The 17,972-nt window shown below is 40.1% G+C and overlaps 1 protein-coding gene across 1 annotated transcript; it reads right to left on the reverse strand.

The window, feature by feature from the left end:
* Positions 1 to 15,702: 15,702 nt before the first annotated feature.
* Positions 15,703 to 17,188, reverse strand: LOC138882773 (uncharacterized). The gene is made up of 4 exons (XM_070163404.1): positions 16,900 to 17,188; positions 16,455 to 16,750; positions 16,026 to 16,247; positions 15,703 to 15,933 (listed from the first exon to the last, which is right to left on the reverse strand). The coding sequence occupies exons 1-4, from the start codon at positions 17,186 to 17,188 to the stop codon at positions 15,703 to 15,705; spliced, it is 1,038 nt and encodes a 345-aa protein (XP_070019505.1).
* Between the last annotated feature and the right edge of the window lie 784 nt (positions 17,189 to 17,972).

A 17,972-nucleotide genomic window follows, 5' to 3' on the forward strand; every position in this document is an offset into this window, starting at 1 on the left:
TACCTCGATACTCCCAGAAGCTGGATCTGCTGATCAACTGGATCTACTGAGCCTGAGACTGCCCTGGATCTGCACACAAGGTGCAGGGAGTAAAGTGAGTACTCCGACCCAGTGAGTAATAAAAGTAACTACAGTCCGAAGATAAGAAAATCCAGTAAATACACAAAGTAAGCTAAAATCCAAATATACAGCAACATATGGAACTGAGCAGCTAAATAACGGTATAAATAGAAATACATGAATGCAATGCAATGCATATGATGGTACATTCCAGTACCTACTGCGGCGTACAGCCCGAGCCATCCATATTTATTTATCGTCGACGGCGCTCACTAGGGGTGTGTACAGACTCCGGAGGGGCTCCTACAGCCCAAGCGCAATATCTTGGTCAGTCATTGTTACCTGACCGGTCAGCCATTGTTACCTGACCAATTTATATCATACAGTGCCATTGTTACCACTGTTCAAGTATATCATCCAGTGTCATTGTTACCACTGTTTCAAGTATATCACACAGTGTCATTGTTACCACTGTTTCAAGTCACTTTATAATCAGTCCAGAAAATAATATAATAAGCCCCTTGGGCATTTACAAAACAGAAGTTCCCAGCCCGGAATACATTTAAAAATATCATTTAAGTTTTCAACACTTAGAATTATGGCTGAGTTTGCAAAACAACATTTAAAACCTTGGACTGAAATTAAATGATATGCAAATCATGCTAAGCAGTAATATCAATCCTCGAAGGATTTTACAAATCGGCACAAGGCCCCAAACATGGCATCAAGCCCAGTAATATCAATGAAGTATGTGTATCAATCACCAGTATAGTATAAACATCACACGGGATGGACCAAGTCACAATCCCCAATAGTATCCGATCCCGCACTCGTCATGGAGTGCGTGTCACGCCTCAATATAGCATTACGATGTGAAAGTCTGGGGTTTCAAACCCTCAGAACAACATTTACATCTATTACTCACCTCAAGACGGCCAAAAGTCTACTCCGCGATGCCCTTTCCTTTCGAATCGACCTCCTCGCGCGTCGAATCTTGCCAAAACAACAAGGAATATATTACTACAGGCTAGGGGAATATAATCCAATCGAAAAGACTCAAAAAAATATCGAAAATTACGAAATTTGCAAAACCCGAGCTCCGGGCCCACTTCTCGAAAAATTACGAAAGTTACATCACCGGATTCCTCGTCTCACCACGAGTCCGTACATATAAAATTTACCAAAATCGGAGTTCAAATGACCCCTCAAATCTTCATTTTAGAATTTCAATCTTAAGCCCTAATTTCTTATAATTTGGCTATGTTTTCATGGATTTCAAGGATGATTCTTCAATAAAATCATGTATTTAACTCATAAAACTTACCTCCAATCGATCTCAGTTGAAATTCCCTTCAATCCCCGTCCAAAAGCTCTCAAAATGACTGAAAATGGTGAAAATGACCCAAAATCGGATATAAACTCACTGCCCAGATTTTCGGAATTACTGTTCACCCGCGCGGTACTGTTCATGCGCGGGTTACTGTTCACTGCTGCTAAAAAAATACACCAACAGCCAATTTAAATTGCAGCACAGCCATTTTTCACAAAAATGGCTCTAACTGCATCATACGAACTCGTAATTAGACGATTCTGGTTCCTATGAGTCACAAATAATAATACGAACACAGCCCTTCAATCGAAACTCAATTAGGAGCTCATTTGCCCAGTGCGATATCCATTTCGCTCGTTAAACAATTACTCATGTTTCACGTCAAAAACCCAATCGCGACTTGATGAAATTAGACTAAAATTTCCAGATCAGTCCTATAATTCATTATCAAAATTCCGAAAGTCTCGGAATCAAATTTGGATCTCTAGAACTAAAAATGAACCTTTAGATCATTACATTTATGCTCAAAACGGCAAAACTCTTCCAAAAACTCTTCCAAAATTTGTCCGAGCCTCATGGGATCCCAACAAAGTATACTAAAAAGTCCCACAATATGACACAAACTTAGTTGTTCCTTCGAATCACCAAAAACAACGCAAAAATATTAAATTCACCTCGGATTCAAGCCTATGAACTTTGAAACTTCAAATTTTCACATCCGATGTCGAAACACGTCAAAACTAGTCCGAATGATCTCAAATTTTGTAGACAAGTCCAAAATGACATAACAAAGCTACAACAACTCTCAGAATTCCATTCCGAGCCTCGGATCAAAATCTTACCTATCAACCGAAATTCGCCAAAATACTAACTTTGCCAATTCAAGCTTAATTCTACACCGGTCATCACAAAAATATTCCGGACACACTCCTAAGTCCCAAATCACCTAACAAAGCTATCCGAACCATAAAATTCACATTTCGAGCGCTCTAACACATAAGTCAATATCCGGTTGACTTTTCCAACTTAAGCTTCCTTAAAAGAGACTAAGTGTCTCAAACCTTACCAAAATCATTCAGGAATGACTTCAAATTTTGAACACAAGTCACATTCGACATTATGGACTTGCTCCAACTTTCGGAATTGCATTCCGACCCCGATATCAAAATTTTCACTTCCGGTCGAATTTTCTCAAAAACCTTCAAATTTCTATATTTAGCCAAACGACTCCAAAATGACCTACGGACCTCCGAATTCACTTCCGATCGCGTTCCCAAATCCAAAATCACCATACGGAGCTACTCCCAGTCTCGAAATTCCAAACGGGCATCAATAACACTAAAATGCATTTTAAGCCAAACTGATGCAATTTCTTCTAAAATGCTATCTTCCACAATAGGCGCCAAAACACTCCCGGGTTATCCAAAACCCGATCCGGGCATACGCCCAAGTCCGAAATCATCATACGAACCTGCTGGAACCTTCGGATCCCAATTCCGAGGTCTTTTACTTAAAATTCCAATCCTAGTTCATTTCTTCAATTTTAAGCTTTCAAAATGAGAATTTTCATTAAGATTTGACTCCAAACTTCCTGAATTTTAATTCTGACCATACACTCAAGTCAATATACCTGAGATGAAGCTGCTCATGGCCTCAAACTGCTGAATGATGCGCCGGAGCTCAAAACGACCGATCGGGTCGTTACACTTGTATTATAATTGTTATGACTCCGTTGTGGTTTATTGCGCTTCATATGTTATTATCACCATTGTTCCATTGCCGGGATGTTTGTTTTGATATTATTGTTCCCTTGACGGGATGTTGTTGAAATATCATTGTTCCTTGCCAGAAAGTTGTTATATTGCTCTTGTTCCCTTGCTGGAATTCCTTGTGATTATTGTTGGCTTGTAACTGGGAGCGCGTGGTACGCCTACCAAAAGATATAATGAAATGGGAGTGGGTGGTACGCCTACCACAAGATATAATGAAATGAGAGCGGGTGGTACGCCTACCACGGGATACATGAAATGGGAGCAGGTGGCACGCCTGCCACGAGATACAGGAAATGGGATCAGGTTGCACGCTTGCAACAAGATGTGAAAAGAAAGTGAAATCTGCCTTTTTTTTCCTTATTCTTGTTAGTGGTTGGATTTTCATTCCTTTATAATTCTCTTGATATTCTGTTTTTACCTTTTTTCTTATGTTCAATACTCCAAATTTTAACAATTGTTACATTTTAACTCAATTGATTTCTCAACTAAATTTTCCTCAAACCATTTGAGGTTGTACTTTACTTAAAAAGGAATATCTACTATGTTTTGATTTATTGATTTTTCGTATTAAAGGTAATGATTTATTCGATATTGTACTTTAATTGAAAAGGGTATCTTCTTTATCAAATGATTTCTAAAAATAACTTCATCTTTTCTTGTTGATTTCCTAATTGGGTTGGAAGCTGTACTCTACTTTATGTTAAGTGAATGAGGCATCACAAGGTGACCTTTACTCGAAAGAATTATATTCGAAAGATGCTTATTTGAAAGATATTTATTTATAGGAAATATATTCGAAATATATTCATTGAAAAACATATTATCTTAGTGATTATTACTTGAAGGATTTATAGGCGAAAGATTTATATTTGAAGGACTTGATAAATTGATTGCACTTGTATCTATTATTTTTTGAGAAACATTTATGGTGTTCTTGTTGCCTGCTATTTATATCACTGGTTGATCATTATTGCCATCATTGTTATCTGCTTCCTATTATTTTTGTACGCTATATTGCACAGGTTTATTTGGTAGTCTGGTCCTAGCCTCGTCACTACTTCGCCGAGGTTAGGCTAGGCAGTTACAGCACATTGATAAGTTAGGATTTTAACATGTTTTATGCCCCTACTTGCCTATGCTTTGATCATATATTGTTATAAAATAGTCCTAAAAGGCTTACAAGTTGTGCTTGATCGCAGATTTCATTGACAAAGTGACAAAATGTCAAAGATCGACTCAAAAAGGAGTGAAACCTGCTCAAGTATCAAAGACCAAGAAATATTAAGAAAAGAAGGCCTAGTGCGGACCGCGTAAAGTGGAATGCGGCCGCACTAGGTGCAGAGAGTTGGTGAATCAGGACTAGAAGAAGCGCGGCCGCGGTACACATCTCGCAGTCCGCGGTGAAGGCTCCGTGGCCGCACTACTCTTTTGTGCGGTCCACGGTCATGAGGTTCAGAGAGATTGAGTTTGCAAAGCTTGTGCCATGCGGTCCGCGGTCGTGTTTGCGCTGACCGTGCCAGCTCCCTTCGCGGCCACGACCCATTCTACGCGGTCCGCGGAGTCCAAGTTCAGAGAAGCAGGAGTGAGCCCAGTGCGGCCGTGGTCCATTTAGTACGGCCCGCACTGACCCCCCAGGGGTATTTTTATCCAGTTTTTCCAGCCTAGTATAAATAAAACATTTTACCATTTTTTAGGTAATCAGATACATCAGTAGAAAGTTGCGCTCGTGAGAACATATTTTGTAGCCATTTTTTGGCACTTTTGCTTTACATTTACGATAAATTCTTGCAATTTAATTTTAGTAATTAATTAATATGCTTAGTTCTTCATGTATTTCTTCAATTTCTTTATCTAGCATGAGTAGCTAAACCCTTAGCTAGGGTTGTGGCTCAACCCTAGTGTGGGTAATTGATGGGTGTTGCCATCTAGTGTTAGATTGACTATGGGTGTTTGCTATTTGGGTTGATTTTATGTTTTAATCTAGAATTGTTGGTTGTAAACACTGCTTCAAGCTTTGTGGGTTTAACTCTTCTTGAGAAAGAGAGTCTATAACCCCAAAATTTACCCAACAAGGAATTGAGATGGACTCATGAGAAATGATAGTCTCAATTAACGGGTTAGACCTCGAGAGATTAATTACCCTACTTGAACCCTAGTTGCTTGGTCTAATTTGCCTACCCATTTGGTCTCGAGAGAGTCAATTGAGCAAAGTCACTTTCTCTACCGAGAGGTGTGAGAGTGGGTAAAATTGTGCAACGGTTATAGCATAAGCCCCAATTATGTCAATCGAACCTTAGTAACATCTACCCGTCAATTAGCCACCTAGGTAGTATCACGACCCTAGTGCTCTTCTTCCCATTAGATACAACTTAGCAATATTCTCGTAGCATAATTTAGTGTTAATCAATAGTTTTACAAAAAATAGTTATAATTTGAAAATCCAAAAATGTTTGAAGTGACATTAGGAGTACAAACACATCTCTAGGATAGACAAACAATCCAACTCCACCACTAGCTCCTTGAGGAATTCAATTCCGACCTTCATATCGGGTAAAATCTATTGCGACCCGTTGGTGCATCTACAACCGGAACCTAATCCTGAACTGGGGCAACTGGTGGGTCTTTCGGTGCCGCCCTAGATGCTGAGCGGGCTGCACCCCTACCCCTTCCACGGCCTCTACTGCGACCTCAGCCCCTCTGGTGGTACTGGTAGTTGTCCGTCCTGGCCGGTAGCACGTGTCCTCACCATCTGTGAAAGAATAGAATAATAGAAGTTTAGTTACCAGAATCAACAGATATCCATGACAAGAATTCAAGAATGTAAAGTTTCCTAAGGGTTTTGCAGCCTCTCAAAGATAAGTACAGACGTCTCCACACCAATCCGTGAGACTCTACTAAACCCGTTCATGACTCGTGAGACATATGTAACATAGGCTCTGATACCAACTTGTCACGACCCAAAACACAATCCGTCGTGATGGCGCTTATCGTGGAACTAGGCTAGCCTCAACTCAATAATCCAACACCGCATAAGTATTTTTAAATAATAAACACGGAAGCGACAATTCATAAGGAACATTTTTTAAAAACAAAATAAAATCCAAATTTCGATACAACTGCCAAAAAGTGGGGTGTCACTGAGTTCATGAGCGTCTAGAGCAGAACATAGCCCATTACACTGTTTAAAGAAAATAGACTGAAATACATCTAGTGATAAAGAGGGAGAGTCAAGGCCAACGTACGTCGTGCAAATACCTCAATACTTTCTTAAGCCTATTGCCTAGATCAACGACTGTCACTGGGACCAAAAGTGCATGGATCTACACACAATGTGTAAGGGGTAACGTGAGTACACCAACTCAGTAAGTAACAAGTCCAAACTATGGACTAAAAGGTAGTGACGAATGCAACCTCAACAGATAAAATAGATTCAACGTAAATAGACAGCTCAAAGCAATAAGGTAAATATAGATCTGAACAGTTTAAAATATATAACTCAACTACCTCTACATGCCAATACACTAATTGTATGAAGTACACAATGTACTCCCGCTCTCAAGTGCTCAACCACTCGGTACTGAAAATGGACATCCGACCCAGGGAAATCCATCCCGGAACATATACAACACTGACTGTAAGTCACTCAGCACCGCGGAAAAAGGCAATCCAACCCTGTGGAGAAATCCATCTCCAAGTATATATAGATACTGAACCACTCGGCACCGTATATGGCCATATGGCCCAGGGAAATCCATCCCGGAACATATACAACTCTGACTGTAAGTCACCCGGTATCGAGGAAAAAGGGTAATCCAACCCTATGGAGAAATCCATCTCCATATATCAATACTTAGGACAAATCTATGTCCAAGAAATCCATCCCTCAATAATATCATCCGCGCTCATTGGAGATGTGTTACAGACTACGGAGGGACTCTTGAAGCACAAGCGCTATCACATATCTTTATAACCGCTGCGGCATGCAGCCCGATCCCATAATTGTCACTCATAATCAGACTCTCGACCTCGCTCAGTCATCACTCTCCAGTCTCACTCACGGTCCCACAATGTAATGAAAACTAGCCCGGAAACAATGATATGATATGCCAATAATAACAACTGAGACTGAGATATGATATGAAATGCATGAATATGACTGAGCACAAATTAACAATGAAATTAGTGAAATGTTAGCAAGAAACAACCACTAGGGGTCCCAACAGTATCGGCGTGAAGCCTTAACATGATATCTAGCATGTTCACAGTTAAATTACTTTATCACATAATGGAAACACAGATATCAACAAGAAAGAGTCATTAAACGGTACCATGGAATGAACCAAGTCACGATTCTCACAGTGCACACCTGCACGCCCGATTCTTTGCATGTGTGTCACCTCAATACTAACCACATAACACGTAGTTCGGGGTTTCGAACCCTCAGAACCAAGTTTGAAAGCGTTACTTACCTCAAACAATACAATACGATCAATATAGGCTATAGGAATAACTTCCACGAGAAAAACACCAATTCATAGCCAAAATCCAAAATCAGCTCAAACCCGTCCCCTGGGTCTACGCCTCGAAATCCGACAAATGTTACAAAACCCGAAAGCTCATTCACTCACGAGTCTAACCATACCAAATTTATCAAAATCTGGCCTCATTTGGTCACTCAAATCCTCAATATCCACTCTCCAATTCTCAAGCCATAAATCCCATAATTTCTAGCTCAAAATCCCTAATTATATGATGAATAAAGCTATAGATTCATGATATTTATACCATTAGAAATACTTACCCCAACGTTGCTCCTTAAAATCCTTCGAAAAATTGCCTCTCTTCCGAGTTCCTCAAGTCCAAAATTGAAAATGGAGAACAAAACCTCGAGTTGGGGTTTTCTGCCCAGCAAAACTGCACCTGCGGAACCGCATCTGTGAAATGGGCTCCGCTTCTGCGGAATTTCATTAAAAAAGCTGACACTATTTCTACGATCACCTGACCGCATATGCGGTCATCGCAGATAGGAGGACAAAGCCGCACCTGCGATCCAACTGCGCACATGCGCCCCAAAATCCACTTCTGCGACCTCGCACCTGCGGTTCCCACTCCGCAGGTGCGGAAACACCAACAACATCAGCTTCAGGTGCATTTTTCCAACTCCAAACACTCCGATCACTACCCAAAATCACCCCGAGGCCCTCGTGACCTCAACCAAACATACCAACATATCCAACAACATCATACGAACTTTCGAATCACTCAAAACAATAACGAAATGTCATAATACCCTCGGATTCAAGCTTAAGAACCTCTAAACTTCCGAATTCCACAAATGATGCCGAAACCTACCAAAACACGTCCGAATGACCTCAAATTTTGCACACAAGTCAAAAATAACACCACGAACTTACTCCAATATTTAGGAATCCAATTCGACCCTGATATCAAAATTTCCACTGCCGACCAAAGTTTCCAAATTCCAACTTTCGCCAATTCAAACATAATTCTACTACGGACCTCCAATCACATTTCGGACACGATCCTAAATCAAAAATCACCTAACGGAGCCAATGAAACCATCAAAATTCAAATTTGAGGTCGTTTACACATAAGTCAATATACGGTCAACTTTTCCAACTTAAACCTTCTCACAAAAGACTAAATGTCTTAATTCACTCCAAAACCACTCCGAACCCGAACCAACTGACCTGGTAAGACATAACACAACTGAAGAACACGAATGAAGTAGAAAAATGGGAGAACGGGGCTATAACTCTCGAAACGACCGGCCGGGTCGTTACATTTACCCCATGTTTAACCCATAACAAATGTTTATACACTCGTCACCTTACAGATACACAGTCCCTAAAACGTATAGCACGTAGGAAATATATACGATTGTATCCTAATTCTCTCAAATTAAGGTTAACCAAGACACTTTCCTCTTTCTAGAATAATTCAACCTTCCAAAACCACATTTCCCTTAGAACAAGCCTCTAAACTACTCAAATCTAGACAATCAATACTCAAATAAATCAAAACAAGCTTTAAAAATTACCCTAGTATAAAGAAGTTTCGTTCTTTTTCACATTTGAAAAAGTCAACTAAAAATCAACCAGGCCCACATAGTCGAAATCCAAAATTGTGATCAATTCATGTTTACTCATTCTCCCCCGGTCCAAATATGTTATTTGCATCAAATGGAGGTCCAAAATTACCCCTCATAAATTTTTTTCCAAAACCTCAATTTTTACACTTAAAAATGCTAGATTTAGGGATAAATATCTGTGAAGAAACACGGAAACAAATCAAAAAGAAGTTTAAGTTACTAACCTATAAAGTTGGGATAAACATCCTCTCAAAAATGGTAAAAATAGGTTAAATCCCGATTTTTAGCCCTTTATACCCGGGCGTCAGGTGCTCTTTACGTTCACGAAGCACCTATCACTTTCGTGAATGCTATCGCCCCCAAGCCTCCTCGTTTGTGATCCATCGGTCGCGTTCGAGATAAAAAACCATCTTCTAGACCCTATATCTCATGCCTACGCATTCGCGTGAGGGCTACCACGTTCGTGAAGGACAAATCCCCCCAGGCCCTCCCAGTGATGAGCTTTCCCTCACATTCGCGAGGTGTGAAATACCATTTTCCTAATTAACTCTTCGCGAACGCGAGACTAGCTCCGCATTCACGATGCACAACGCACTAGCAACACATCAACTACTGTAAATTGTGCAAAAATGGCCGAAAACCACTACAAAGCTCACTTGAGCCCCTAGGACCCACTCCAAACATTCACACAAGTATATAAACTTCATACGAACTCGCTCGTGGGCTCAAAAAACCAAAATAACGTCAAGAATCAAGAACTACATGTCAAAAATCAAAGATTTCAAAGTTCATAACTTCTAATATTTCCCCGAGAACTCCAACCAAACATGTGTACAAGTCCAAAATCATCATACGACCCTACTGGAATCATCAAAACACTGATTCAAGGTCATTTTCCAAGATTATTGATCGTGGTCAACTCTAACAACTTTTAAGTTTAAAAAAACAAGTTTTCTTTGAAAAATCACACTTAAACTTTCTGGAAATCAAAATGGACAATGCACGTAAGTCATAAATTATCAAATAACACTTTGTAAGTTCTTAAAAAATAAAATGGGAAGCTAAAACTCAAAACGACTTATCATATCATTACAAACATAATTGTTAGGCGTAGTATATTATTATCTACATAATGGAGAAGAGTATAGTGGGTATTACCCCTTTAGAAATTATAGAATTCTGCCGTAATCTAATATTTCATAACATGAATCAATTAATAAGACCACTTTGATAAGTAATAATTTTGACACTTAATAGTTTTAAGATTTATGAGCCCAATAATAATGAATATTTAAATAGCCCATCACCTATTAATCAACATCTCAAATAACTTCAAACTTGATAGAAAGCTTTAGGCGTGCTTCAATTAATTATATATTGTCTTTGATATTTCATGTTCGCATAAGATAGTCATGACCCTTAATAAAAGGTAAAGTACGTATTCTCACGACTTAACCAAATGACAAGAATACATTAATAGTTATAATTGTCTTTGAATATATACACCTTCACAGAACATGGCCATGACACCCAAAGAGACGAGGAAACATTTGCGTGACTTGTTAAGTATTTTAAGATAGGCTCCAAAAATCAATCAGTATTCAAGCGGATCATGAGCAATCATTAAGATTAATAAAATATAGGAAATATCCAAAAATTAATTGATAAAGCAATTGTGCTAGAAATACGAGAGTGATCACACCTTCCCCTTGGTCAACAAACTTTCTTATTCGGTCTTATGTGTTCACAGACAATCAAAAATGAAGTTTAACCTTTCTTTTAGCAAAATTCGCAGAATTTAGTATAATTTCTCTTTGGTTTCTGATATCCACCAAATTATTGAAGGTTATTAGATTGAAAAGTACTAGGCTGAAAACTTGATTGAAAATCACCATTCCTAGAGGTAAACAAAGCAATTGACTCATAATTCTCAGAGCGAACAGGATCTTAAACATAAATTTCTTGTTGTAGTGGCTATGGATCTCTAATTTTCGTCACTCATAAACATGGAGTATGCCTTACTAACTGAATACAAAGAATATGTCATTAATATTTGACTTCATTCTTAAGAATACGAGTCACTTAATTACATAATAAATTTATACAACTTTTGCCTTCTCATATGGACAATATATTCTCTGCATTTTCACAATCACACGGCACTGGGACTAATGCCTCAAACTGATGCCAAAGGTCCTTCATTTTTGTATAATACACAGAGACAAGGGAAGTATCTTGGTAAAGAGTTGTAATTTTCTTGTGTAGATTGTAAGACCTAGATCCATCAATTAATAAGTTGAGTTTTTCCCATCATATCCAAACACAACTCCTCCAATAAAATGTGTAATTACAACATTCATCAACCAGTAAAGTACAATGATATTGTATCTCCCCCCATTGTTCCCATAGATTTGGACTAAATTTCTCCTTTTTCTTTATTCCTTCTATGAGCCCTAGCTTATTTCTTCCTCATAAAGCAATTCTCATTGAGCGATTCCACAAAGTATAATTGATGGTGCATGTTAATTGGAACGAGATAAGCTACACTCCACTTATATCTATGAGCACGTAATTTTTGCCCAATGGAAGCATAAACTCTTCCCCCAAATCAACCATTTTCACTTCACCATTCCACCCCACCACAGTGAACTTTACACAACATAACCTCCCTCTTATCTACAACATTGTTTTCATATAACCCACTAAAAAGCAGAAAATAAAACCAAAACAAAATCTAATTATAAATACTATACACTTCCAACATGAAAATTGCAAAATAAAAAATCACAAGAAGGGAGAGGAGAAGCTTGACATACCTGCGCTTGTAGAAATTGAGGTTGAGGAAGATGGAGTCTTGTAGAGGTGTGTATGTATGTGTGTGTGAGAAGAAGGGGTTATGTCTTGGAGAGAAGAAGAAGGAGAAAGAGAGAGAGATATTGGGTTAGGGTTTGTAGAGAGAGAGAGAGTAATGGAGAAAGTGAGGGTGGGAGGGTGTATTTTGGTGTTTAAGAGGAGAAGAAAAGAAAAAAATTAAAAAAAAAAATTAAAAACGTGACTTACCTGGGCGACAGACGTTTCGCGAATTACCGCGGTCGACCGCGATCCCACCGCGGCCGCGGCGAGTGAAAGGGCGTGAAACAGAATGATCTTGTTTTACCTCGGTCGTGTCACGGTCGCGGTGGATCGAGAAATCCTAAAACAGAATACTCGTCATTTACCGCCGTCGCGCCGCGGTCCCACCGCATTCGCGGTCACGAGCATATTTTTTATTTTTTTATTTTTTTATTATAAGGATGTTAGTTTCCTATATATCGGGTATAATATTAAATAAAAGAAAAGAAAACAAAAGAAATCATGGGTTGCCTTCCATGCAGCGCCTGATTTAATGTCGCGGTACGACTCAAATGAGCGCATTTAAGGCTCGCTCGACCTCTAAGGTTCAGTCAGATGGATCACTGACACTCCCTTGGGTTCATCCATGCCCACATATAGTTTCAATCTTTGCCTATTGACTCTAAATGTATGAGAGTCTTTCTCTGAGGCAATCTCTACGACACCTGAAGGGAGCACTTCTACCACTCGAAATGGTCCAAACTATCTTGACTTGAGTTTACCCGGAAATAGACTTAATCGTGAGTTATAAAGCAACACCATATCTTCGGGATTGAAATTTTGCTCAACAATGTTCTTGTCGTGCAACCTCTTCATTCTCTCCTTGTACAACCTTGTGCTCTCGAAAGCAAGAAATCAGAGCTCGTCTAACTCATGCAATTCTATGACACTATTTGTTCTTGCAGCCTCAATGTCCAGTTTTAGCTATTTCATTACCTACCAAGCTCTATGTTCTAGTTCCACTAGCAATTGGCACGTCTTCCCGAACACCAACTTGTATGGTGACATACTAATTGGTGTTTTAAAAGCAGTTCTGTAGGCCTAGAGTGCATCATCTAGCTTTTTTGCCGAATCAGTTCTTGTGGCATTCACAGTCTTAGTCAGTACACTCTTTATCTCTCTATTAGACACTTCGACCTGTCTACTAGTCTGAGGATGATATGGTGTTGCCACCTTGTGGCGCACATCGTACTTTGCTAGCAATTTCTTGAAGGCTCAATTGCAGAAGTGAGTGCCTCTGTCACTGATAATAGCTCTCGGGGTCCTGAAATGGGCGAATATATTCTTCTTCAAAAACCCCACCACCACTCTTGCATTATTGGAGGGGGGGGGGAGTGCTGCAACTTCCACCCATTTGGACACGTAATCCACAGCAACAAGTATGTACTTATTGCCAACCTCTTGAATTGGGTTTATGGGCATCTCATGGCGACGGGAAATGTTCCTGGTTTGCTGACATTCATTACAGCCCTTCACCCATTGATGTGCATCCTTAAACACTGTTGGCCAGTAGAACCCGACTTCTAGCACTTTTGCTACCGTCCTGACTCCTCCCAAATGCCCACCATATGCCTATGCGTGACATGCCTGCAAAACAGAAGATTGTTCTATCTCGGGGACACAACTCCGGATCATATTGTGAACACATATTCGAAATAGATAAGGTTCATCCTAGTAATGCATACGGCAGTCACGACAAAACTTTTTCTTTTGCACAGAGGAAAGGTCATAGGGAACTATACCGCTTGCCAGGTAATTTGCAAAGTCTGTATACCATGGCACTTTCTCAAGGCTTGTAGCGAGTAGCTGGTCGTATCGAAAGGTTTTCAGAATATCCTCTACCTCAACTGAGTTTTCAGCTCCTTCAAAGTCGTGATATATGATCAACGACTTGGTTTTCTGTGCCCTTAAGGTCACGAATCTCCAGGTCGAACTCTTGCAGTAACAACACCCAACGAATCAGGCACGGTTTGGACTCCTTATTCTTAATCAAGTACTTGAGAGCGGCATGATCAGTATATAAAATTACTTTAGAGCCAATCAGGTACGATTTGAACTTGTCGAATGAAAACACCACAGCCAGCATCTCCTTTTCAGTCACAGTGTAGTTCGGGGGCAACAATGATGGGTGTTGTGACTAGCCTTTTTTTCAACTCCTCGAATGCTACCCTGCAATTATTAGAAAATATAAAAGGGTGATCATTTTCTAACAACTTATAGAGAGGGTTGGTAATTTTTAGAAGTCTTTTATGAATCTTTGGTAGAAACCGGCATGCCCGAGGAAGCTCCTGATTGTCTTGACTGATGTGGGGGGTGGAAGCTTTGCTATCACATCAACGTTTGCACAATCCACCTCGATTCCCTTGCTTGATACCCTGTATCCTAAGACTATACCCTCTTGTACCATGAAATGGCACTTTACCCAATTAAGTACCAGGTTAGTCTTAGTACATCTTTTCAACACTCGGGTCAGATTTGTAAGGCACTCATCAAATGAGTTTCCCACCACTGAGAAATCATCCATGAATAACTCCATTATGTATTCGACCATGTCAGTGAATATGGCCATTATGAACCTTTGGAATTTGGCGTGTGCATTGCATAGGCCAAAGGGCATCCTCCGAAAAGCATAAATTCCATATGGACATGTGAAGGAGGTCTTCTCTCTGTCCTCAGGTGCAATAGAGATTTGGTTGTACCCTGAATACCCATCCAGAAAACAGAAGTGGGACCTCTCTGCCAGTCTTTCAAGTATTTGATCGATGAAGGGAAGTGGGAAGTGGTCTTTCCGGGTGGCGCAAATTTAATTTCATGTAGTCCATGCAAATTCGCCAGCATGTGACGGTTCTTGTAGAGATCAACTCATTGTTATTATTTTTTACCACCATCATACCACCCTTATTAGGAACACATTGCACCGGGCTAACCCAGTTGCTGTCAGAGATGGGGAAAATGGTTCCCGCATCCAACCACTTAATCACCTCTTTCTTTACCACTTCCTTCATGTTGGTGTTCAGCCTTCGTTGGTGCTCCCTAGAAGGTTTGTGGCCCTTTTCCAGCAGAATTTTATGCATACAATATGTCGAGTTGATCCCCTTAATATTTGCCATGGTCCACCCAATGGTAGTCTTGCACTCCTTGAGTACCTGCAAAAGCTGTTGTGCCTGCACATCTAACAAACTAGATGAGATAATAACAGGTAATGTGGAGTTAGGTCCTAGGAATGCATACCTGAGATGGGCGGGCAGTGGCTTCAACTCCAGCTTTGGTGGTTCTTATATGGATGGCTTGGGTGGAGGAGTTTCTCCGTTTTCTAAGTGCAGGGGCTCGAATTCAAGTGTTCTATCCCAAAACCCTCTGTCCTATAAAGTTAGCACCCATTCTACTAATTCTCCCCCGTTCACCTCATCTAGATTCACAAGACATGCAGCAAGAGAATCTTCAATAGTCAGTGTCTCATAATCCTCTTCCACGATTACATCCACGACATCAATAAGAGAATAATTGGCGAATTCACTTGGTTGCCTCATGGATTTCTACACGTTGAATGTTATCTCCTCATCGTTCAACCTCATCTTTAGCTCCCAAGTTTCACAATCAATGAAAGCTCGCCCTGTGGCCAAGAACGGTCTTCCCAAAATTAAGGGAATTTCCCCATCCACCTTGCAATACAGAATCACAAAATCTGCAGGGAACACAAATTCCCCTACCTGTATCAACACGTCATCCAAGATACCAGAAGGTCTTTTCATAGTTCTGTCAGCCAGCTACAATAACATAGATGTGGGTCTAGCTCTTCCAATCCCCAATCTCTTATAGATCGCCAGGGGCATAAGATTTATGCTAGCCCCCAAATCACAAGTGCCTTGGCAAAGTCAAAGTTACCAATGGTGCAGGAAATTGTGAAACTTCCTGGATCAGACAACTTTTCAGCAACTGGTCTAGTAACCATAACACTGCAGGTCTGAGTTAGAGTCACTGTGGCCAAGTTTTGGAAATCGAATTTTTGGGACATCAAGCCCTTCATCATTTTTGCATAACTAGGCATCTCGTTCAAAGCATCAATCAATGGAATATTTACCTGGATTTGTTTCAGCATCTCCAAGAATTTCTTGTATAGTTCCTCTTTCTGATATTTGGCCAGCCTCTGTGGGAATGGTGCTGGAGGTCTCTTCTTCCCAATGATTTGGGTTTTCTCTTTGTTAGACACCACCTCAGCTACTGGTTCCTAGGCTGTCTCAGCCTCAATCTGTGTGTTGGTTTATTCCTAGGCAGACTATACTGTCACCTCTGTCAGTTTCATTGAATCATCTAGCTCAATTGGCACTGGTACAAGTATCTCATCTTGTCTGCTTTCTCGAGCCCTTTCTTGTTCCAAGTCTAAGTCTCTGCCATTACGTAGACTCACTGCCATCAGCTGCTTCGAGCCTTGATCTTTTGGATTTACCTGCGTGTCTACAGGCAATGTCCCATGAGGATGATTATTCAAAGACATAGAAATCTGGTCCATCTGCATTTCAATATTCTTTATAGCTGACTCACGTGCATCTACCCTTTCATCATTTTCGCATTTGACCCAATAACCTGCTGCATCATTGCCTCGAGTCTAGTAAACCCATCATTCTATCTCCCACCAAGTTGCTACTGAGGAGGATGATAACCCTGCTGCTGATTTTGATTGTTGTATCCCTGTGGCCTTTGGTGGGGCGCTACATTATTGTGAGGTCGCATGCCTCCCATATTTCCATTGTTGAGGTGTGGCTGGACTGGCCTGTATGGTTGATTTTGTTGACCCCAATTTTGACTACCCTGACTCTCGCCCCCATAATTAAACACATAATTGATGTCCTCAGGGTAGTGATGATGATCACTTTCTGCATTCCATTGGTTACCAATTGGCTGACTAATGCAAGATGTGCATAAGCCCCCATTGGTAGTATCTCCAATATGCACCTGCTGCTTCTGCCCTGACTCTTCCACCTTTTTGGTGAGTATACTCATTTGTGTCATTAAGGTGGCCATATTTTCAACAAGAGTGTTGGACAGATCTAAGGGCACTGAGTGAACTACTGGAGTGATAGGTTCATTCCTGGTTGTCCACCCCGAATACTATGCCATCTCGGGATCTGATAATACTTCAAATACTTCACCAGTTCTCGATGAGTTTCTAGGCATGCTCCTGTACAACCAAGTCAACAAACGTTAAAATTTCAATGTATAGATTTGAAAATAAAGAAAACTAACTACACTAAGTTGATAACACCGTTAATTCCCTAGCAACGACGCCAAAATTTGATCATGCCCAACTATGATTTATAAAAAAGACAAGCGGTCGTTGCAAATATAATCAGGGTATTTAGCCCAGAGTCGAATCCACAGGGAATTAACCTACCAATTACTCTTGTTAGACTCACTAAATTCTTCGTAATCAACTTTCCAGATATTCTGAATAACAATTGGTGATATTCTTACTAGCTATAACTGAATAACGTTAAGTAAACTAAAATCTAACTATGATCTAGCTATAACTGAATAAAGTTAAGTAAACTAAAATCTAACTATGATTGAATTGTAACAAATAAGAGAAAGATCTAAGGTTATGATTTCCCCTATTGATGGAATCCCTTCGTATTATGTTTCGCATAGAATTGTCTAATCGTCTCTATCGATCATGACCACTCTTACTACCGTAAATCTCTCCCGAGTAATTACGACAATTTACTAGACGCACTCTCCCAAGTTACGCTAGCTGGATTTTATTACAGCTCACTTTAGATTACACCCAAGGTTTCGTTATCCCTAATCC

Source organism: Nicotiana sylvestris, chromosome 12 (genome assembly GCF_000393655.2).
Source record: "Nicotiana sylvestris chromosome 12, ASM39365v2, whole genome shotgun sequence".
Lineage (NCBI taxonomy): Eukaryota > Viridiplantae > Streptophyta > Magnoliopsida > Solanales > Solanaceae > Nicotiana > Nicotiana sylvestris.

What these genes read in the sequence shown, in the direction of transcription:
- LOC138882773 (XM_070163404.1), bottom strand. Translation starts at nt 17,188, where the DNA reads ATGGCCACCTTAATGACACAAATGAGTATACTCACCAAAAAGGTGGAA. An exon ending in ATTCAATGAAACTGACAGAG is followed by an intron (nt 16,248 to 16,454) that starts GTGACAGTATAG and finishes AAACAAATCCAG; the next exon opens with GTAAATATTCCATTGATTGA. An exon ending in TTGACTTTGCCAAGGCACTT is followed by an intron (nt 15,934 to 16,025) that starts GTGATTTGGGGG and finishes ATGTTATTGTAG; the next exon opens with CTGGCTGACAGAACTATGAA.